Below are 20,406 nucleotides of genomic sequence, written 5' to 3' on the forward strand. Positions count from 1 at the left end.
TCAAGCCTTTTGAGACGAAGATCGAGTTCTTTTTGGAGATGGACGTTGCAGCAAAGGGCATGGTTTTCGAATTCTGCTGTCTGGTGATGCCAGGGCTCGATGATCATTTGTCCAGTCATATTGCCAGCCTAACCGTCGGCAAGCTTGTGAGTAGGATCCAGTTCTGCTCGATGTTGTAGATCACAATTTTGATATCGCACAAATTGAACTCTGCACCATGCGTATGGAATAGTATACTCAGAAAATCTCAAAGCATCTCTGTGTGGCCGTCCTGTGCCACACGAAAATCAGATCCGGCTCTTCTGTCCTCTGCCTTCTTGATTGACTATCCACTTCGTTTGAACAATGAACACAACAATCGAGGACGGCTTTGCAATGAAGAATACAGCTACATGTAAGTTATACTGGGGCCGAAAAAACGAAGAAAAAACGAGGTCAGGATGAGACTCAAGTGCATGCGTACTCTCCCACCAGGTTCGGTGGATGTCGCTCATAGATGCGTAATTTCGCGTTACGCGATATGGAAAAGGGTTTAATGATAGCTTGCATAGACCTTGGTCCTACCGGCAGGACCTACCAGTAGGACCATCATACACAGACATGCTGCATGGCCTCTGTTCTAACATTGACCTAAAACTTGACCCTAAACTGTTGCTCAGGGGCTAATGAAGGAGTCCACAAATATTAGACGCGATCGCACAAGTAAAGTAAGTAAGTAAATTATCGTGTCCGTTCCCGAAGGGAACTCACGACGGCCGCTAACACCCGGTAAATCCTAGCGGCAGATGCAGCGCCTAACGGTGCACAAGGCATACTACAAAATTCCATGGTAACAGCCCATGGTAACCATGGAAACGGAGTATGGAATTATGCATTCCACTGCCTTGGCAAGCTAATAAAAACATTAGGACCTCACCACGATTGATGTGCCCTGGTCAAAATTTACTTTGGACAGAGTTGCTAGCACACTGACAGGATTATGTGCGGCCATTTTGACAATCGATAAAATTGCGCATACGCAAATTCACAATGCACTGGACATAGCCTTTCATTTTGCGCCATTACTTTGCCTGACAAAGACCTCATCTCAACAATTGTTTCAAGAAAATTCTCGGCCAAAAGCACTTTTGCAGCTCGATTCCTTGGGTCCTACCGGTAGGACGGCATGCAAGCTATCATTAAAGGGGAAGTGCATCGATTTTTCGAGTAGGGTCCAGAAGAAAGACAATTTGATATCAAAGGAAAACTAGTGTAGTACTGAATGTCAGAGTCTTCAAACCGAGCTAAATCTCCAGGCTGAACTCCACTTGGATATCGTCGATAGCGACTATAGTATTCATCAGTGAAATGGTTAGAACACACCACTATATTGTATGACATGATGGTACCCGTAGCCATTCCGCTCATCTCGACGAATGGCGGCAATCCAAGACTTTCTTGTGTCCAACTCGTCACTGCTCACGCTCTTAGCTTCTCCAGTTTTCGATTCCTTGCTAGCAGGGAAGACATTGAACAAAGTATTTTGTCTGAACGTCGGTCGCTGTTGCACTGCGGAACGCAGCAGTGATCGCCTTTCCCATGGCTAAAAAATCTGGAGAGATCTTCTAGAAAACAAAACTAAACCCTTTACAAGAACTAGGCAGAGAAAATCCAGTGACCGTCCTCATTATATTATTCTAGAATGTTGATCGCGATCGCGATCGCTTGAAGAAACATAGCTTTTGAAAGACACAAGGAAAACAAAAAAAAGAAAGTCACTCTTTTCTCGACGCGTGGGTGAGTACACGCCAAATGCGGTGATTGATCGTCGCGGTTCAGGAACAAGAGCTCGCGCGTGACTCGTAATGCACTGCATGTATGGTGTGCCCGGGTCACGCATTCAGTACACATGCCATGCCCCGCCAAGTCACTGTGTGTCTTATTTGGCAAAAGACCTATTGAAAATGACCAAATTCTGCAGTGATCGACCTTCTCTGTGGTGGAGCTAAGCCTTTCGTACGTCATCACTGCGCTGGTCGTTATGGCAACGTGAGTATACAATTAGTGGTTTGGCAAGTTTGGCTTATCGTATGAAAGCGAGAGATATGCCATTCGAACCGATATCAAATTGTCTTTCTTCTGGACCATACTCGAAAAATCGATGCACTTCCCCTTTAATGCCTTATCGGACCAAGACCATTCACTTTAGCGTCTAAGAAACTACAGGTTCTGCGAGATTCATGGTCATCCATGCTTCTCTGCAAAAGAAGTGATGCTTTCAGTGAAAATTTCCACACAAATCCCTATCTAGTAGGGTGCATTCACCCAGTTTCGGGGGAAGTGCACGAGTTTGAAGGGGAATATAGGAAGGGAACGCCTCAGCTTTCTCCGACCAAAACCATTCTACTCAGAAACCCGCAGACTACAACTAGCGAGAAGTGTAATGTAGACCATACTCCTCGCCCCCCCCCCCAAATTAAAATTAAAACTTGAGAACTTACCCCACTACATCAGGACTGCCAGCACCAGCATGAAGAGCTCCCACTCGTCAAAATACGGCTGTGTGACGTTCTGTGTGCAAATACGAACATGCAAAAACTCAATGCGGGTGGTTGAGAGCTGGTGTCAAGGGAAAAAAAGAAAACATTCACACTCCTGCATGGATATCATGTCCACTCAGGAAAAAAAGAAGGTGCACAACCAACTTTTACAGAAGGGTTTTAGACATTGAGCGAAATGAACTTAGCTCTCTGTGCAAAGTGAACAGCAAGTGAACAATAAATGAACAACTAGTGAACAACAAGCGATCTCGTCTAGTCTAGTAACTAGTCAAACTAGTGATTGGACATAGCGCTCTTGCAAAGCTTGCTGTGTTGAGTACACTAAGCTAGAGGACTCTATCTTCGGCATCTTCAGCTGATTTAAAAATGCTTTTCGCAGTCCTCTAAGTGTAGGCAGCACAGCAAGCTTTGCACAAGGGGGTTTAGACATTGAGTCCTCTATGTGCATGCAGCAGAACAGCAAGCTTTGCACAGCTGGCTATTTCCCATACTCTGCACCTGGAAATCTGGTCTAGTATTGTCGTTGGCTCGGCGCGCAGTTATCCAGGGTACTGTGTAAGCCGCAGGACTGGCCTCATGAACCTCTAAGCCAGCACACACATGTCATTACTTCTCTTTAGAAACATAGCTGCAGTGTTTGATACTAGCATGGAAACGGTGGCCATAGCTGTGAGGTGCCTTAACCCTTTATGTACCGGCCCCATCTCGAAACGTAAAAAATATTTACGGTTGAGCGCGCCAAACCTCGACGCGCCGTTCGGCGGCGTCCTTTCTCTGATTGACTCGACAGCTGAGATCCCACTGACGATTTTGATGTATGATATTGGTGGGTCGCCATTTGAAAGTATGGAGACCGATCGCAGCGAAAAGTGCGCTTCCCAAATGTAGCGCTGTGCGATATATGTTGCCAGTTTCGATCGTGTTTACATTCCGTCACGCTGCTGCTAGTAAAGATATAGCCTTCTCCAGCTAATGTCGACATCCTCTAGTCGTGGTGGACACCTGGAGAGAGCTGAAGCAGCGATATCTCCTCAGGATCTGAATCGAAACTGCTAATTTTCATCGCTGAAGCCATCCCAGCATTGGTTCTCCAAGTAGCAGCGAGAGGGAGGGCAGCGATGGCATAACATCATAAACACAGGCGGAGGTCTTCCCCTAGTTCCTATTTCTTATCTTCTCAATCACCAATCCTCCCTGGATGCAAGTAGATCAGCAAAAACAGTAAAAGTAAAAAAGTTTGCACGTCCGCGTTACCACCGGCTATACAATTGCGTTGAGAAACACAACCAACTTAGGAAGTTTCGCATGTGCCAGGCCACCACCATGCCTGTGCTACCAGGGTGGCAGATGCAGCGCCTAACGGCGAGGGTGAGGTGGTAAGTCTCACAACCAATGCCCGACAAGGGGGCTAACCTCGTTAGCTGCATCCATGTTACCCTCACTCCGAGTAGTGAGTACCCAGTTGACCGTGGGTGTCGGCGCAGTTCACTGCATGTAAAGTGGTTCACGCATGCATCACCGCATTTGCTAGCACAGTACACGCTCCCTGCTTCCAGCGCAGGTCTCGAACTCGGGACCTTGTGATTTGCAGGCAAGCCCACAACCACTCGGCCAAAGCGCTGGTCAACATAACATTATTTCAAATCTGAAATAATTGCGATAATTTGAGCATTTGATGCAATTGTTTGCGTCTGGTATTTAGACGACACATCCGTTTTCCGTCCTTTCTGTTGCTGTTCATGCATGCAACTAGTGCCTGTGGTGTTCTTCAGTCACTGTGCATCCCAATGGCTGGCGCTAACACGTCTATACTTAATTTCAAATGTAGCGATCTCAATTATCAGAAGTACACACAATTGGCTCATAAGTGGGTATTCCGTGTGTGTCCTCTACCTATAGCTGCTTGCTGCATTACAATATGTTGGCGAATAGACCCATTCATTACCATGGATTCAGAAAAACATAACTTGCACTCACAACATTTTATGTGTCTAGATGTTATCCTATAGGTCCATCATTGACGAGGAGTACCCCACACATACATTAGATGCTTGGTACATACAGGGGTAATTTATCCCAGTTGCCACGCATGAAAATATTACACCATTGTGACTGGCATTATCCATCAGAGAAGGATGAGCTGAAGTGGTGTCTTCTTGCCCTAGCTGCGTAGCTGCCTTAGCAAACACATTCTTAAGTTTATGCTTCCCTAAGGCCCACTGCCATGTCCTTTTCTTGAATTCTGAGATACTTGTACAGAAACAGATTCAATGTTGGTATACATGTACTTGAGGAATGGTGCATCGTCCGTCACAGAATCTGTGGGCCAAGATCATTCTGCCCACAAATTTCGATTTTTCCGTAAGTTCCCATCTTTTTGAAAGAGACTCGTGCAAAGACTAACCTCTGGACGTGGTGGTGCTGTAGGTAGATGTTCAGCAGCCCGTCTATGGAATGGTGTTCCAGGATGTTTGCCCCAATACCAGAGCACATTCTGAGCAGCAGACACAAGTACTTGTCAGGAGTGTAGCAGTCGATCCGGCCGGTCCGGCTTTGGCCAGACCACTGTTTTACGCAATGCCCAAAGTGCCCAGAATGCAGGATTTTGCACCCTAATTTCAAAAAGACCCCCCCCCCCCCCAACCGGCTGCACCACCTCCAACGGCGGTGGTACGAGCCTGCACCTGGCCACCATGCCTGCAGGGTACAACTTGTAGCTTGTTTGGGCGCGTTCCTGTCACTCCAGTTAAACTCGAGTTGGAACCTTTGTGTGAAAGTTGTAGCCTGCAGGCACGGTGACAAGGTGACTTGTGCACGCATGAGCACGTGACCGCTTATTCAACTATGTTCGATTGGGAATAAGGGCCGAAAGCTGCATCGCAGCTTTCTCGGACCAAAACCAGTCAACTCAGCATCCAACAGACTACAACAGACTAGTATGGGCCAATCACGGTCATCCGTGTTTTTAAGAACGAAATGCCGCTTTTAGTGACATTTTGCATACAAATGCCCATCCAGTATTGCTCAGTCACCCAGTTTCGGTGGAAGTGCGCCAGTTCGATTGGGAATAAAGGAGGAACGGAGGGTCTCAGCTTCCTCGGACCAATACCATACGACTCAGCACCCCGAAGAAAAATTTGAATTTAGGCTTAACCCTTTCACTGCCGCTGTCGACTCCAGTCTACAGCCCATTCATGCACTCCGAGTGCCGCTGTCGACTCCAGTCGACCAGCAAGAATGCAGTTCCCAGCGCTGTATGAGAGACAAAATTTCCCTGCTCTGTGCGTTCACTAGATTGAGACTGAGCGTAGTTTTGCAAACTATTCCTAGCTCTACATTGGACTAGTTTTGTGTACCAGCTAGACGTAAACTCTAAATAAGTAGATTACCATGGCTTCGCATGAGACATCTCCATTGACCGTCCCCTTTAGGAAGAAGGGTAAACTTCGTCCGCGTGATGTTTTACGAACATGGGTAAAGAAAGTGCCGGTGCCATCACCGATGCCACCTTTAATCCAGGACATTTTCCTGTGATCGTCGAAACGAGCTTCGCTCCGATCGAGCGTATGCTGTTAGAGCCCCAGCTCCATCCTCTGGTCGACCTGGTTTCAGAAGCGTTTGATGCTTTCACCATAGAGCCTGTGACAGAAAGCTGGTTTGCACATCAGCGTATCCAGGGCGTTCCTCGCTTAGAGGAATTTCGACGCGCATTCTTTGCGTCGGGTGTCGTGACTGCTGCCAAGCACTACTCCGCTTCCCACCGTAATCTTGGTGAAGCTATTGACCGACAAGCTTCACTGTCAAGCCTGAAGCTCACACATCTTCGGTCAGTAATGACGACTGCCTCAGTGTATGGACCTGTCGATGATGCAGGTCTGGGTATTCAATATCGTAGTCCCCAGCCTGTAGTAGCGAGGTCAGACGCGTGACCAGTTCACGGACTTCGCTTGTCGCGCTTGGCCCATCCCCGGCCCATTGAAAATCGATGATGTAATGGCACATAGGTTTTTACTCGATTTTTCGAGTTTTACGGGAGGCATCAAAACTGACCTGCGTTTGAACTTCGCTTGTGCAGTCTCCTTGCTCTTTTTGGGCGATTTCAAGTTTCTAGTCCTTTGGTAAGGATATGGAGCAATGCCTCCACCCGTTCGCGCGGCGTCCAGACGTTTCTCTGTCGACGCGCTGTCTCTCGCTTTTTGCCAATATTCGAGGGCGGATTTCGGTCCTTGCGCCTCTTGTTACGCCTTAGGTTGATGCTGCATCGTGTTCAGCGCCCCTAATCCTTCGGACTACCAAGTTTCATTGGCGTAACAAGAGGCGCACCGACGTTATGGCTCCCGACTGGTGTCACTGTCCAGCAAGGAGGATTGCTTTGGGAAGGCATGTGCACCAATCTAAAAAGCAACAGAAGCAAGCGAATCGCCATCAATCCGATTAAACTTCGCTTGCGTCTGGTGTGCAGCATTTTGTATCTATTCAGAAGCTTGTTGGTGATGAAGGCAAGGAGATGGCTACTTCAGTCCCGGTCCTAGGTACTGTTTCGGAAAGCTATGTCTTTCTTGCAAAGTTTTGTCCAATTGTATGCATCATTTCAGAAATGGAAACTATTTCCAAATTTCCAATGCTGTCAGTGTTACTCAGTCAAGGCAACACTACAAATAGTTGTCAGCCAAACATAACCTGTGTGAGAGAGAAAGTGAGGAACGTTCACTTTCACACAGACCATGTCTCTAACAAAGTCTCTCTACTGTACTACTCCAGAACAAACAATACGTTCGAGCACAATTATGTTTTCAAATTCCTGATCGTCTGCAGAAACTTGTCTTGAGAAAGCGCTTCTTCCGACATCATCCATCAACAGCAGCCACCGCTCCCGTTGCCACCAACTCGTCATTGGATCCCAAATATCTTACCATCACCGGTTCACAGCAAATAGTACATGCACTGGCGATCCTTGAAGACAATTGCACATTTCCCTTCTCTGCAGAGGAACAAACATTTTCTCTTCAGAAAGTAATAGTTTTCGGCTCGAGTGCTGCACGCAGCGGTGCCGCTAGCATAGCGAAGTACACGCACGTGACACGCGAGATTACATCATGCACTCTCCGTCGCGACTTGGGACCCGAGTGCCGGGTGCCATTTTTCGAGCTCCCACGCGTACATTCGTCGCGACAAAAAAATCACGTAGTCGGGCTCCTTTCAACACCCATAACTCTCTTCCAGTTGCTCTAACCCAGCCCAAATTTTAGATTTGAACGCCTGAAGCTCTAAGCTTTCCGTAGATACCCAATTCGATAGGGTTTTCCAAAATTTAATTTTCGCCTGACCTCGCTACATGTAGCCACCGTGAGGGCCATGGTGCGAGCTGCACATCGGACTCTCACCCTCCCCGCCGATTGGGTGGAAGAGGTTTTTCAAACCTACTGGACTCCAGTAATGGCGAATGACCTCTGTTCCCACCTATTGATAGCGGTCGCAATGTGCGATCACTTTCGTACCCATCCGCGTATGCGCCGGTACTCCTGGGACCCTCATTCGTTAACCTCGTACTTCTTTGATGGAGACGTGGCAGGCTCACCGCCTGGCTGGCCAGCTCTTGTAGCTTTTGACCGTCGCTATCGACTCCTAGACGGATTATTTGGTAGACGTCGTGTATGGTTGGACACCCCACTTGCGTGGGTTGGACAGTGCCGTGCACTTGCCACATTAATCCCTGGGCTTTTGACCCATCGCCATCTCGCCGTTGGTGATTTGCGGTGGAATACCAACATCTCGACGATGACTGACGAAATTGTAGATTCTTGGGCTCGCTTTGAGCGTGCTCTGCCAGCGAGAATCACCGTTCTTGACACCGATAGCACGTCAAAAATCCTGCTTCTCTAGTGCAATTCGATCGTACTGAGAGAGTAGGTGCAACCACCGCCGTGTTTTTAACACGTCCGCTATCCCCGGTGGAAACATCCATGGCGCTAGCATTTGGCCCGCTAGCTACCATGAACAGCACAGTTCCGTTGAACTGCAGCACGGCTGCGAATGTGCTGATCAAACAGATCATCCGCTACTACATCAGCAAAGATGTGCGCCAACCTTCCTCGTCGCAAGGGGCGTGAAACCTAGATCAGTTAGTTGATCGCAACTGGTGAAGGAGTCGTTAACCCTTTACCAGCCGTACATAGTGCGAATGCGTCGAATTCGACGCATTCGTTTTTCGCTCTGTAAACCATGGTCTTTTGCCGCACCGCGGTCGGAATAATCGCAAACTACTGCTGAAAACCTACGGAATCACCTACCATCGAGAAAACCGTGTGCTGCACATCCTTTTTTTCGAGAAAATCGCGGTTGAATGCACCTGGGTGAAGTTGAAATTTCAAGCGTGACGCACTTCATGCTGAGCACTGTACAAACAGCTATAACTTCGGTCTGGCTACTTCAAATTCAACAAATGACGGCTCATTGGAAAGCTATTGAACGCAGCTTTCCAACGATGTTTCATTCGATATAGCGCGAAGTAAAATACTCAAGCGCCGAAGCTCGAAGTCCAGGAAACAGGTGAAGTTGAAATTTCAAGCGTTTGACTCTGGCACATTTCATGCTAAACGAGCATAGAGCAGTGTACAAACTAGGGGTCAAACGGGTGTACCGGGTACCCGGGTACCCGCCCGTTAATCTCAGGTACCGTTAGTAAAAGGGTACCCGTTTGTATAATAATAATAAAAAAAAAAAAATAAAAAAAATAAAAAAAAAAAGTGATCCTATCGTATTCCAGGACTCAAAATAGGAGTGCGGATACTCTTTTCCTTTTTCCTGTGCATTCCCGCTTTCGACTTTATCAGGCAGAATCAGGCTGAAAGACAGACTTGACAGTTGTTCTCTCCACTCTAGTGCAAGTAAAAATCCTCGTACTGGAGGTTTTTGATTGTGATGTGAGAAAATGCAAGACTTGAAACTCGTTCGAGGTGGCAGCTGAGTAACTAGAAAGTTACGATGGTTCTCCGACATCGAACCTGCCACAGTACTTGATGAACTAGTGTCACCAGGCTGAGTGACCAGTCGGAGTGTCACAAACGGTGATGTCCGTAGGTGGTAGCTACATGTATGATACTCATGGTTGTAGTTTGTTCCTTCAATCGACGAGCTGAAAAGTAGTTCGAAATATTGCATACAAGATTACCGGGATTTGTGAAGATTCATTTCACAAGTTCAACAAGCTAGCACTAGCAGCTAGCTGGCCAGCAGCACATCAGCTGTGTCAGGCACCCCAGCTCCAGCTAGCTATGGGTGCGAACATCTTCTGAATGCAACGAGTACCAGTTCTCTGCGAACGTAGCAAATAGGATTGCGCGAGATCACGGAAGTTTTGCTAAACCACTCTGTCCTTGCATGGCTTGAATTACATCGATCTGCAGTTGATTTGCGTAGTGTATCAAAATACATGTAGCTTGTAGGACCATCTACATGTTCGATTGTAAGTTACTGCCTGTGAAGTTATGTACATGGGCAAATGCACGGATGACATTCATTTGGAACCTTCATTGCCATAATAATATTATGATACACGAATCATTTGCGAATCATAATGTAGTATCAAAATACAACCTGAGAATATACAAATTAAAATCATGATTTATGTGAGAAATGCGCAAAAAAATAATATGACTGCTAAAGGGTACCCGTTAACCCGCCCGTTAAGAAAATTACCCGTTCGTTAGTTAAAGGTACACCCGTTTGACCCCTAGTACAAACAGCTATAACTTCGGTCTGCCTACTTCAAATTCAACATATGAAGGCTCATTGGAAAGCTATTGAACGCAGCTTTCCAACGATAATTCATTTGATATAGCGCGAAGTAAAATACTCAAGCGCCGAAGCTCGAAGTCCAGGAAACGGGTGAAGTTGAAATTTCAAGCGTGTGACTGTGACGCACTTCATGCTAAATGAGCATAGAGCACTGTACAAACAACTATAACGTCGGTCTGCCTACTTCAAATTCAACATATGACGGCTCATTGGAAAGCTATTGAATGCAGCTTTCCAACGATGTATCATTCGATATAGCGCGAAGTAAAATACTCAAGCGCCGAAGCTCGAAGTCCAGCAAACGGGTGTAGTAGAAATTTCAAGCGTGTGGCTGTGACGCACTTCATGCTGAAGTATGTGTTTGCGCCCCGGTGCACAGCCCATGCGCGCATATGCGTGACATGCACCAAAAATGAGCGCTAGAGCAGCCTGGTTCTGCTGGTGTTTGAATCTTGACAGATGAACTGGTGCATGAGCTGAAGCTGAACAGTGTACATAATTGTCATGGTCCTCGAATTTGCTAATTCGGCCGCATTGCTCGAGTTATTGTTCGCCATGAATGGCAACGTTTCTACATGTTATCAGCTTGGTTTTAGTCTCATATGAAAGGTAATTCTACCAGCTTTCCAGAACTATAAAGGTGTCATTACAAATTATTTACCGTTTAGTCTCTATTATCAATCTAGTGGACTCCGTTTTTTTACATATAAATCCTGCGGCTGGTAAAGGGTTAACTTCCAAAGGGTTGGACGATCCACTACTTGTATATAGTGTGATTACCCCCCCCCCCCCCCTTCGCCCAGTTTGGGCCACTATTTTGGGGTATTGGAGATGTTTAGCTGCCATAGAGGGTCACTGGGCCCTGGAAGAGGTCCATATCCATTGAAATACCGTATTTTCCGGAGTATAGTGCGCACCTTTGTATATCGCGCACCCCAATCTTCATTGGGGGCGCGCACTTCAATCTTCATTGGGGGTGTGCACTTCAATCTTCATTGAAGTACATGCATTTCATACTCGGAGCATAGTGCGCACCTGCGATTTAGGGCCTAAAATAGCACATCTTAAGGGCGCACTATACTCCGGAAAATACGGTACGCTGCCAGGAGTATGGGTTGGCATTTGAAAAAAATCGAACCATCATCGAATCGAAAAATCGAATCGGTGTCGTTGAAAATGCGTATTCGATTTTTGGCCGAGCGGCGCTGAAAAAGTTGGTTCCCATGCATTACCTCCTCGCTGAGTCGGTGCGAGTATTTTTCTCTTTCCCGTCAACTTTCATTGCATGGAGCATGGAATTTGATTCAGACTTGATGCCTAGCTATTACCCAAGACTCCAGGGGGCTATCCATTGCAACAGGTAGTTGGAGTCACGGGTAGAGACCACCAAACGACGGATTCCTCACGAACGAATTTTGGATGCAGCTACAAACTTGATGGAAACAGCGCTTTCCTGAGAACTAAAATGTAACAGTGGCGACCAGCACGGTCAAGGGACACTACAGGTATGTCAGCTAGAACACAATTATTCTTTCCGCAACGACATCTACCTCCTGCCGATCTACTGCAAGCTGATGCGGAAGTGCATTACACCCGCGAACGAAGCGCTTGTCAACGGAACAGGGAAGCGCTTCATTCTCCAAAGTTGAAAAGATGTTGCTTGGACTGCTGATAATTAGGAAAACAAAGGGCCGCCATGTCGGCAGACCAATCCGCGGCCGTTTAGCCACACGATCCGCTTCACGAAAGGACTCACGATCGTTCCCCAAGTGTTCTGCAAGCAACAAGAATTGCGTCTGCAGCGACAGGACGAAAGTCTCTCGCAAACTGAAGTCCTGTTGCCACGAAGACAGGGAAGTTTCAGCAAGCACTTTCTTTTGCTTCAAGTGTTGTAGCTCTCCGGTCTACTGGCAGATCTTTCAATCCAACCGAACGAAAACAGGACTTGCTTCTCTCTCCAAAACAACGTTTCGTTTACTTCGCAACTGGCCCCAGGCCGCACACATGGTGTACATGTACTGTATGTAGTGCATGCGGCGCGCGGCGCACTATTGCATGACATGACATGACTTGTTGCACTGTGGCTGGCGCTAGAACGAGCGCCCTTAAACTTCGGATTTTGCGATTTTTTTGAAGGTAATAGCTTCCTTTATCAGTTGTTTACCTACGATATATACTTTAGAAAGCGATATTCCGCACAGAAAGTACCAAAAGATCGAGGAAAAGTTGGCCTTTCGATTATTTGAACTGGAGGTAAAAAGCGACTGGCACTGGGGGTGCTGAGCTCACCTAACAGCCTGGCATTGAGTGCCGTGTCACTTGAGCAGTCAGCTGGCAGTGAAAGGGTTCAACCCATGCAACATATACGATATATTTTCGTTGATCCCATCTATTTTGGTCCGTCCATTGATAGCAGTAATAGGGTCTTGTTTTGGCCAGACGAGACCACACGATTCTTGCAGACACCAGCACAAACAGTTCACCAGCCACACTCCACACAACAAAGCAAGTAGTTACTCCTGACAAGTAGACAGCTTTCAATTCGTGCACATTTGAAAGCTAGTCCGGGATGTCGTCAGATGTATCGTGGTGATACGGTTTCAGTGTACTGTGTCGTGCTGGTCGTTTGTCACAGTTGAAGGTGTTGGAAGCTGTTACAGTCAAATCTGCCGTTAGCGACCTCTGCTGTAGGCGACCATCTACCGTTAGCGACCGATTTTCCGTGCACCGACGGTTTCACACACAAACTGATCTGTCCAGAGCGACCATCTGCTGTGCGCGACCAGCGACCGCGATTTCATGCACGGTGGATGCATTCAAATCTGCTGTAAGCGACCGCAACCCAGGTTCAGTCAGGCGCGAAACTGTACTTGCCAGTGCGCTGTCAACTGCAAGGTGTGAAAATGCGCTGTCTTGCAAGTGCGATCGACTGGCCCTGGCCTGTACTCAGGCTGTGCTGTAGCTCTCAAGTCCAGGCAGTGTCTATCTACTGCCGTGTCGCATACGCGTACTATACGGGTATGGTCGTCGTTGAATATCCAATAAAATGATAATTATAAGAATCACATTACTCTCGTCGATTTGAGTACATGGAAGCATATACCCGGTATGCCGGATTTACCATACATCTGCCGTAAGAGACCATCTGCCGTAAGAGACCGCTTTTTCTTGCACCAAGGGGCGGTCGCTTACGACAGATTTGACTGTATATCAAAGGTTGTTATTCGCAAGGTTGACTGTACTTGCTGTCACAGACTGTAGCTGGCGAACTGTTAGTGCTGCTGTGGGCTCTCATCTGGTCAAAAGAAGAAAAAGAAGAAGTATTTCCATTTCAAGACATGCATAACTTTATAGAAGGTTCCTAGGAAAACCACGAGTGTACAAAAGCTTTAGTCCTCACCCTTCGTCTCTCAGGAAGGCAGTACTCCTTACACTGGATGGAAGATAGAGAGAGATAGATGGAGAGGAGGGAGGGGGAGGAATGGAGGCAGTTAGTGATGAAGGAAGGAAGGGAGAGGGAGAGGGAGAAGGAGAGACAGAGACAGAGACAACGACAGAAATACGGACAGACAGATAGACAAACAAACAGACATACAGAGACAGATGGACAGAGAAACAGTGGAAGCAGTGAGAACGGATGAACAAATAAAGAAAATGGGTGCAAGAAAAGTCAGCTCCATTGCAACGCTACCTCTTTGTTGGTCTGACTTAGTATAATGTGCATTTCACTTCCGAAGTCTCACAAGCAAATGAATACAATCTCAGGACGGAGTAAATTTGCCAGCAACCTAATACTGTCCCTCAGTTGTCAGTTTGTGATGGTGAAGAGGGAAATGGCTTGAACTCCAAAGAAGGTAGCACCTAAAACTCCTAGGGGACTTGAGCATACCGTGTCAACATTGTTTTGTCAGACAACTCATGTTGCTTCATAAGAAGCTATGGAGAAAGCCTGGCACTGGTATCAAGACTCAATGCGATGGTGTTGCAAACCACCAGTTCTCAAGTGGGAAAGGCCTTCGCGCTTATGGCATTGTATTCGTTGCAATGTTGTATTTCGACTCCGCCGTACCGCTGATGTTGCTGCATGGCATACGCTATATGCGCTGTGTGCGTTTTTACTGTATACGCTGTTATGTCCCGTTTTATATGCGTATGTTTTTGCATGTACGCTGTTTTGCATGCTATAAATAGCTGGTGTTATTAGTGTTCATTGTTAATTATTCGATGAAGTTAAATATACTGTGTAAAGGAAAAGAGTTGTCCTCATGCCGTGTGGTCGTACGATCCTGACAATTTAGAGAATCTTAGAGGGTTCACAACAGATGGAGAAAAGTCACCGAGCACAACAAACTCCTTGGTGCTCATTCTTGACTGCCACCTGGTGTATTGAAATTGCTCCAGTCACAGTTTCCTAAACAGAATCTCAGCAGAGGTGTCATCCAGAAACAAATACTGCTCTGCCGAGTCTGTTGATCTCTCTCGCCATCGTTTTCTATGGTGGTGAACGAATCAAGTTCACTGAAGAGATTGCTGAGAAGCTGGTCAAAAATCAAAAATACACAATCATCACTGGGGTCCCCTCTTGTACTAAAACCGGCTGGAAATCCGAACAAACAAGGAGTGATAGCTCTACGAATCCGGTGGTACGCAGATGGTGCTGCCAAGTTTTCGGATCAGCGAGGCGCCATTACTACAAGCCTATGCTGAAACTTTGTCACAAGATCGCTTGTTTCCAGCAGGCCATTGATTCGTACAGCGGTGATGAGCATGCATGGCCGGACTGTTATGGAACAGTTAAAGGGGAAGTTAAGGCAAAAATTAAAATTTCACGAGTTGTAGTCTTCGGGGTGCTGAGTCGAATGGTCTTGGTCCGAGAAAGCTGAGACGCTCCCTTCCTACTTGAATCCCAATCGAACTCGCGCATTTCCACCGAAACTGGGTGACTGCGCCCTACTAGATGGGGATTTGTATGCAAAATGTCACTAAAAGCGCCATTTCGTTCTTATAAAAGCACGGATGACCGCGATTGGCCCATATGTCGTAGTCTTTTGGACGCTGAGTCGACTGGTTTTGGTCCGAAAAGGCTGCGATGCAGCGTTCCTCCTTTATTCCCAATCGAACATGGTTGAACAAGCGGTCACGTGCTCCTGCGTACACCAGTCACCTGGTCACCGTGCCTGCAGGGTACAACTTACTAGCCTGTTTGACCTTTTTTGGGTGCAGTCCTGTCGCTCGAGTTGAACTCGAGTTGAACCTTGGTGTGAAAGTTGTCGCCTGCTGGCGTGGTGACCAGGTGATTTGGGCACCCAGGAGCACGTGACCACTTGTTCAACCATGTTCGATTGGGAATAAAGAAGGAACGCTGCATCGCAGCCTTTTCGGACCAAAACCAGTCGACTCAGCGTCCAAAAGACTACAACATATGGGCCAATCGCGGTCATCCGTGCTTTTATAAGAACGAAATGGCGCTTTTAGTGACATTTTGCATACAAATCCCCATCTCGTAGGGCGCAGTCACCCAGTTTCGGTGGAAGTGCGCGAGTTCGATTGGGATTCAAGTTGAAAGGGAGCGTCTCAGCTTTCTCGGACCAAGACCATTCGACTCAGCACCCCGAAGACTACAACTGGTGAAATTTTAATTTTTGCCTTAACTTCCCCTTTAACGGTGACAATAAATGATTTTTGTGAAATGGTGTACGATGTTGAGTGTTCCCACATGGGAAGAAAATGACGATGGTGAGATGAAGCATCGAGACACGCTACCACCCACTGCAATTGTCTAGTGCAACTGTCTACCACAAATCATGCTGCCCTAAAGTGATGTTGCTGATGGCAATTGTGCATCCCAGGACCGATCACGACTTCAACGGTAAAGTCGGGACATGCTCTTTCTCGGAAGTCAGGTTGCGCTTTCCAACGGCCGTAAGAGAGTTGGAAAGCACGTGTCTTTGTGCGTAGCCATGACAATCATGGTGGTTCAGTGCGAGTCTGCGCAAAGCAGACACAGCCCAACGTGTTCACAGTGGCCTACTTCCTTGATAGAACCAGAACCCTCCCACCCACCCACATCCGGTGGTGAACTTAGCACTTACATGTCCGTCTTCTCACCCACCCACATTTGGTGGGGAACTCAGGAATATTGTGTTCTTTCTTTCTCGTGCATGTTTTGGTATTGTTGTTGTGTTTTTGTTGTTTTTGTTGCTTTTGTGTTTTGTTGTTTTCCGCATTGTTAATTGGGTACGCTGGGCTGTCGGCCTACATAGGCTCTCAGCGGCAGCAAGGGGTGGGGTATGTTGTATGGGGCAGGTGTGTGTTGCAGGGGCAGGATGTCTGCTGGCTGGTTTTTTTTTATGGGATAGCGTGATTGCTGTGTCTGTGCACTGCATATATTGCAGTGTAAGATGATTCTGTATTTTATAGTTTTAAAAAATTTACAGTAATAATTATACTATTATGGTGAAAAAGGAGGACAAAATGTTACGAGTTATGACTAACTGTCCACCAGCGTGACCAGATCTTATACAGTCAGCGAGTGCGACAAAATGGCAAAATTACTGACAAGGAGTACTGAGACATTCGGCTACCTGACACCTAGCTCCAACACTTCTCCAAGGCACAAACCAACAACTTTCCAACTTGGAAGGCTCAGGTTCGGAAGGTCTTGGAGAAGTGTTGAAGCTAGGTGTCAGGTCGCCGAATGTCTCAGTACTCCTTGTCAGTTTTGTACCATTTTGTTGCACTCGCTGACTATATAAAGATCTGGTTACGTTGGTGGACAGTTGGTTATAACTCGTAACATTTTGTCCTCCTTTATCACCATAATTTAATTGGCTCGCCATCCGAGTTGAATTATACGATTATACAATAAAGGTCATTGCCAGCCACTGGCTATGCAACTCTGTTGTTGTTTGCTGTGTTGTACGGGCAGAGCACAAAGACGGAGTATTTCATTACACGTCATGCCATTGTTGTGAGACTTACACTCCGGCAGTCAGGGTGCTCCAAATTAACGACACATTGCTGTGGACACTGATCGATGGCTGACAGCAGTATTACACACTGTTCGGCCTACAACACACACACACACACCACAGGACAGAGAAAAGAAGAACTCCCATGGATTTAAATAATCGACGTGGAGACAACAATTTTATAATAGCAATAAAAAGAACAAATTCTGCAGTCATCGCCACACTACAACGAAGTCATGAAAGTTTACCAGAATTAATTTTCTTGTCACATTCATCAGTGGAAAGTCGTGACTGAAGAGTAACCATGCTGAACAATGATTAAATATACATTCAATGATGTGTTACGAGAACAAAATACACATTACCCGTATCGAGAGCCTTGGAGTCGGGTAATGGGCATATTGTCACCACAACACAATGCACCATAACAACAACACAAGATAACACACCACAACAACATTCAGCTCAAGACCAAAGTGGACGCTGTGATGAGGTAATGCCCTCATCGCCGTCTTTGCCGTTGCCTCCCCCAGAACCGCCACCTACATCTATCATCGGCGGTGCTGGGGCTGAGTCTGTGGTGTCGGTGGCACGTGCATATATGGATGAGGCAAGCACTGATTGTGAACAACGAGAAAGAAGGCTGAAGGGAACGGAATTCAACAAAGAAAGTAACACAATCAACATTCAAAGACCTAGACGATCAACGGCTAATTATTCAATGAATTATTACAGTACTGGAGATCAAGCACCGGCGAGGACACTGGGAACACAAGATTTAACAACAACAACAACAACAACAACAACAACAACAACAACAATGGTAACAAGTTGCCATCAAGATCAAAGGACGAGTCAACGAACAGAGGTTAAACAACGTCAAACGAGCCTGGGACCGATCAGTGTTGACGAGGAGAATGACACGGAGGACGACACTGAGGACGAGTTGGGAGATGAAACGGAGGACGAGGTTGCGGTTGTTGGAGACGAGGAATCAGATGGTGATTGTGATCGTAAGAAGTCTGCCGTTTTTCTTCACTTGTTGTCTCACCCTAAGTGTCTGCAGGTGTATGATGATTTTAGTTTTTCTGTTCTTTGTCGTGCACGGTATGCTAGTCAGTTGAAAGTCCTTGAGGCTGTTTGTATTCGTTTGCATAAGCCTGATCTTTGTAAGCAGAAGAAACATGTAGTTGCGTTAAAATTGTTTTCGTAGGTGCACAGCATGATTGTTTGTCTCACTACACAGTTTTAGCGTTATAATTATTAGTTTTTCACCCACTGTTGCACTTAGCTCTCACTTCACTGCTATTGTCTCACCTTCCCTCTTTCTATTTTGGCACTGTATTTTGTTCTCGTAACACATCATTGAATGTATATTTAATCATTGTTCAGCATGGTTACTCTTCAGTCACGACTTTCCACTGATGAATGTGACAAGAAAATTAATTCTGGTAAACTTTCATGACTTCGTTGTAGTGTGGCGATGACTGCAGAATTTGTTCTTTTTATTCCCATGGATTTAGTTACACAGCAGTACCGATACTTATTTTCACAATAGGGCTTGAAAGTGCTACGTCACAGCATAGCAATGGCATAGCAATGGCATAGCAACAATTTGAAAAATTCAAAAACTGGATCCACCTGGATCCAGTTTTTGTATGGATCCAAGCACATTTCAAGCGGTCTTACTCACAGCAAGGTGATGTAGCCAGTGAGACTGACTGATTTGGCTATTGGGGGCGGGGTGACAACTGGTGGCGAAGTAAAAGTCGCACCTGCATACGACATGAGTGGGATGCTATGCACCCACATACTGAGGCAATAGCAAAGTCACACCTTAGTGGATCCAAAATAGAAATCTGATGTCAACTTACTACTCCCAGGCCGTTCTGGAGCAGGTACCAACGTGAGCATTACTCAGAATGATAGAGAGAAAAAAACATGAAAAGAACACAGTCATAGTTCAACTGGAACACATGGAGTAAACAGTGTTACTGTGTTCAGGTATTGGCAGCATAGCGTTGCGGCGCATGGCGAACACGGCTGGATGGTGGTCTGCGACCGGGTGACAGAGGCTTAGCAACTCGAGGAGACTGCGGCACAGGCAGAAGAGGCGGCAGAGTAGAGTTAGCTGGTGGTTGCAGGGCAACATGCACAGGAGCAGGAACACCATACTCAACCTCATACATGGGCTCAATGGAGGAGGGTGAGCGGGAGGGATCAGGGCGTTTGGCTGACGTGGATGGCAACGCACGCACGTGGCGACGATTTCGGGGGCAGATGACCCAGGAGTGAGGTCGATCGTGTAGGAGCGTTCGGACAGGCGGTTCTAGACGTGTCCTGTTTTGTCCATATCGGGGACATACACAGGAGCACCAGGGGCGAGAACAGGCAGCAGTCGAGCACGGTGGCGTTGATTGTAGCGATCAGCCTGCCGAGACCTGGAAGATGTTTCTTTGTCAGCTAGGGCGGTCAAATCGGGCCAGGCTGGAGCAGGGAGGGGTCCTGGTAGCCGGGAGCGGATTTGGCGGCCAAACAACAGCTGTGACGGTGAATAACCGTTGGCCAATGGCGTAGACCGGTAGGCCAAGAGAGTGGAAGGCAAGTCATCGTTCTTGAGGATGAGCTGCTTGGCTGTCTGAACGGCACGTTCTGCAGCGCCGTTGCTTTGGGCGAAGCGAGGACTTGATGTGGGATGGGCATACCCAAGCTCGGCAGCAAATGCACGGAAGCTGGCACTAGCAGATTGTGGACCGTTGTACGAGACTAGCGTGTGTGGAATACCATGGGTAGACAACACGGAGTGGAGAGAGGCAATCACAGCGGCAGACGTAGTAGTGGTAAGTTGTTTGACTTCGATGTAGCGCGAGAAATAGTCGACAACAACTAGGTAAGGGGATCTTTTGGCTGCACACAGATCACACGCGATCTTTGACCATGGAAGAGATGGCAACTCGGACGAGATGAGCGGCTCGGCTGGGTTAGGACGGGCCTTGGCACAGGTGGCACAAGACATCACATACGACTCAATGTCCGTAGACATACCAGGCCACCACATCACAGCACGCGCACGAGCACGACACTTACCAACGCCTTGA

At 47.0% G+C, this 20,406-nt stretch overlaps 1 protein-coding gene across 5 annotated transcripts in view; it reads right to left on the reverse strand.

Annotated features, from left to right (window-relative positions):
* LOC135815328 (uncharacterized) overlaps positions 1 to 20,406 on the reverse strand; it is a 46,049-nt gene that overhangs the window by 2,320 nt on the left and 23,323 nt on the right. For 3 of the 5 annotated variants that reach the window (XM_065328607.1, XM_065328606.1, XM_065328605.1), the window contains exons 6-9: positions 17,319 to 17,405; positions 13,738 to 13,770; positions 4,945 to 5,034; positions 2,481 to 2,550 (exon numbers count right to left, since the gene is read on the reverse strand). In XM_065328607.1, the coding sequence (XP_065184679.1) occupies positions 2,485 to 2,550; positions 4,945 to 5,034; positions 13,738 to 13,770; positions 17,319 to 17,405 (276 nt within the window). In that variant the 3' untranslated portion in view covers positions 2,481 to 2,484. The remainder of the gene's footprint in view (positions 1 to 2,480; positions 2,551 to 4,944; positions 5,035 to 13,737; positions 13,771 to 17,318; positions 17,406 to 20,406) is intronic. The other 2 variants (XM_065328609.1, XM_065328608.1) reach the window with 1 other exon arrangement.

Source organism: Sycon ciliatum, chromosome 4 (assembly GCF_964019385.1).
Source record: "Sycon ciliatum chromosome 4, ocSycCili1.1, whole genome shotgun sequence".
NCBI lineage: Eukaryota > Metazoa > Porifera > Calcarea > Leucosolenida > Sycettidae > Sycon > Sycon ciliatum.